This window comes from Triticum dicoccoides, chromosome 4B (genome assembly GCF_002162155.2).
Source record: "Triticum dicoccoides isolate Atlit2015 ecotype Zavitan chromosome 4B, WEW_v2.0, whole genome shotgun sequence".
Classification (NCBI taxonomy): Eukaryota; Viridiplantae; Streptophyta; class Magnoliopsida; order Poales; family Poaceae; genus Triticum; species Triticum dicoccoides.
In genome coordinates this window covers 516,950,671-516,953,424 of record NC_041387.1, presented here as the reverse complement: position 1 = coordinate 516,953,424, position 2,754 = coordinate 516,950,671, and the positions used below count along the sequence as shown (strand labels likewise).

Here is a 2,754-nt window from a genome sequence, read left to right as displayed (position 1 = left end):
TGTACTACCGAATGCTTCCACGAGTCGTCTAAAGCACCGCATATGTCACATGCAGCTGACGACACCATGCTGCGGTGGTGGAGAACGTCCCAGTGGGAAGATAATTTTTCACTAACCTCCATGCGAAGACGTAAATCTTTGACGGCACTCGTCTTATTATTGACAAATTTGTCGTGACAAGGAGGAAGAAGATCGTACCTCCAGCCAATCGTCCGTTTGTTTCTTTGTGTCTACAAGCATCTTATATGTCGGCCGAACCGAGAAGACTCCATTGTGTTCAGAATGCCATGCGCAGAAGTCTTGTTGAATTGCACTTAGCACCGATATAGATCGAATAACTTCCGCATCAAGAAGAATGCTTCTCTACTACTAGTTGTTTGTTCCGTGAACCACTCGTAGTGTCAATCAGCTCACTGACCATAATTGATGGGTATGCTGAATTGGCCGCCACCGGCCTAAGCGCATTATCCCTCGGTAGTCAATTGTTCGCTCATATATCTGTACCTTCCCCAATTCCAATCCTTCTAATTAAGCCCTGTGTAAGGACATCATGTCCTTCTACAAACTGATTTCCATATTTCGCATTCAAAAAAAAAAAACTGATTTCCATATTTGCGAAGCGGAAGATCACAAGCTTGCATCCATAAAAATCACAGTTTGGATAATAAGGCCAACTCCAACGCGTGACCTCATCATGTCCGCCCGCGTCCGTTTAGGGGTAAACGAACACAGCAGGCCTCCCAACGCGCGGCCGCAAACAGACCGTCGTCTGTTTTCTGTCCGCTTTCGACCCACTCCCGGCCTAAGTTTGGGCCGAGTTTGCGGCCAAACGGCCACGCGGAGACGGCGCGTGGCAACTGCCCATGTCCTCTCCTAGCCCGCCCGTCGGGACGCAGACCTCGCTTTTTATCCCCCTCTCCCTCCCTCCAGCCGCACCCCCGCCACTCTCCCTCGCCGCCGCCGCCGCCATTGCCTTTGTGCACCTCGGCCGCTCACTCGCCCCAACCCTTGTCGCAGTCCCCGTTCCCTCGACGGCCCGAGCTACCCAACCATGATCACCTGATTTGCGCACTGGCGGTCGGATTTGGAGCGGATCCGGACGGACTTGAGCTCGCCCGACCGCGGGAGGCTGCGCCTTGCCATGGACTGGCCGGGCACTGGGCTGGAAGGCTCCGGCAAGGCCGCAAGGCCGCATGCAGGTACTGACTCCACCTCTAGCCGCTCAGATCTACACCGTCGGCAGTTCACCGGCAGTTACACGAACGGCCGTCGGCCGGGTTCGGTGCTGGCCCAAAGGCTCGTCGGCGCACCGTTGCCACTCATAAAGTGCGACGACTGCCCGAGGAAGGTCTTGCGCCGCGTGTCTACAACTCCGGAACATCCCGGATGGGTGTTCATCAAGTGCTCAAACGATGGGGTATGTGCTACTTTAGTTTCGGTTGTGCTGTCGGATTTGACTAGTTGTACTAACTTAAATTTTTATTGTGTAGAATGGATGCAAATTTTGGTATTTAGAAGAAGAATACATCAATATATTGATAGAGCGCAATTTAGTATATGTCCGTTCACTTTAAGCTAGAATAGAGGCTAGAGATTAGACTAGTGCACTTGTTGCTAGAACAGAGGCTAGAGATGAGACTAGATGCGAGAAAGCAACGTCTACTTCTTTAGACTCGATGAAGAAAGAAGCACGCAAGATCGAGCCTCCGCAGATCAACATTGAATGCATCGAGAAGGCACTAATCCAATTTACGAGAGCAGTTATGGAAGTTGGTTATCTTCTAAAATCCCTTCTTGTGGTTCTTGTTTTTTTTGATCTTACTATTCTAGTTAAAATTTGATGATGTATTTTCATGTATCAAAAATCAATGACGAAAATAGAAGATATGTGTTTGTAAAAAATATGTATGGAGATGGGATGCGGCAGAAATGCGGTACGGCCGGCGAATGCACGAATACGAACGGACATGACCCATTGACCCATTGCCACCCCCGAACGGATAAAAAACGGACGAAACAGACGCCTAATTAGGGTCGCGCGGAGTTAGCCTAACCTACCTTCCCAATCTGAGAACTGAGTGTTGTCGTGTTCTGCATTAAATCCCATGCTTGTCGGGCTAACAAATCAAGGTTGAATAGTTCCATACTTTACTCATACGCGAAAATGTATTTTCACTCTAGTAAGAAAAACAAATGCAAAAGAAAAAACGCCTATGTTCCGCCCATGAGTCCAACATGTTGCGAGCAGGCTTTCTCAGATGTTTGGAATGGACCGGGCCTCTTTGAAGTATTTCCCGACAGAAAAATGGCTACACTACGAAAAACAAACTCAATTCAAGCCGAAACCCAGCTATCCACTAGGAGGCCAGGCCGGCCCAACGCGCGAATGGCCCAGTCTGTTCTTTCCCTCCAAAACCAAAACCAGCAAAATGGCCCAAAACCCTACTAAAACCCTGGCGACCCGACCACACCTCTCCGCCCGCCGCCGGCGCCCCCTATGCCCTTCCGCCCCACCTTCCCCCGCCGCTGCCTCGACGACCGCAAGCTCTCCTCCTTCCTCTCCGCCCTCGCCTCCTTCTCCGCCAACCCCTCCCCGTCGCCGCCCGCAGGATCGGTTCCTGCAGCCCGCACCCCCGCCGCCTACAATGCTCTCATGTCCGCCTACTCCCGCGCCGGCCGCTCAGACGAGGTGCTCCGCCTCTTCCGCTCCCTCCCCTTCCCCCCCACCGCGCCCCTCTTCACCACCCTCATATC

General features: G+C 51.9%; 1 protein-coding gene across 1 annotated transcript in view; it reads left to right on the top strand.

The window, feature by feature from the left end:
- Nucleotides 1-2,495: 2,495 nt before the first annotated feature.
- Nucleotides 2,496-2,754, top strand: part of LOC119291196 (pentatricopeptide repeat-containing protein At5g46100-like) — a 5,212-nt gene continuing 4,953 nt past the window's right edge. The window contains exon 1 of the mRNA XM_037569908.1: nucleotides 2,496-2,754. Within this exon, the coding sequence (XP_037425805.1) occupies nucleotides 2,498-2,754 (257 nt within the window). The 5' untranslated portion in view covers nucleotides 2,496-2,497.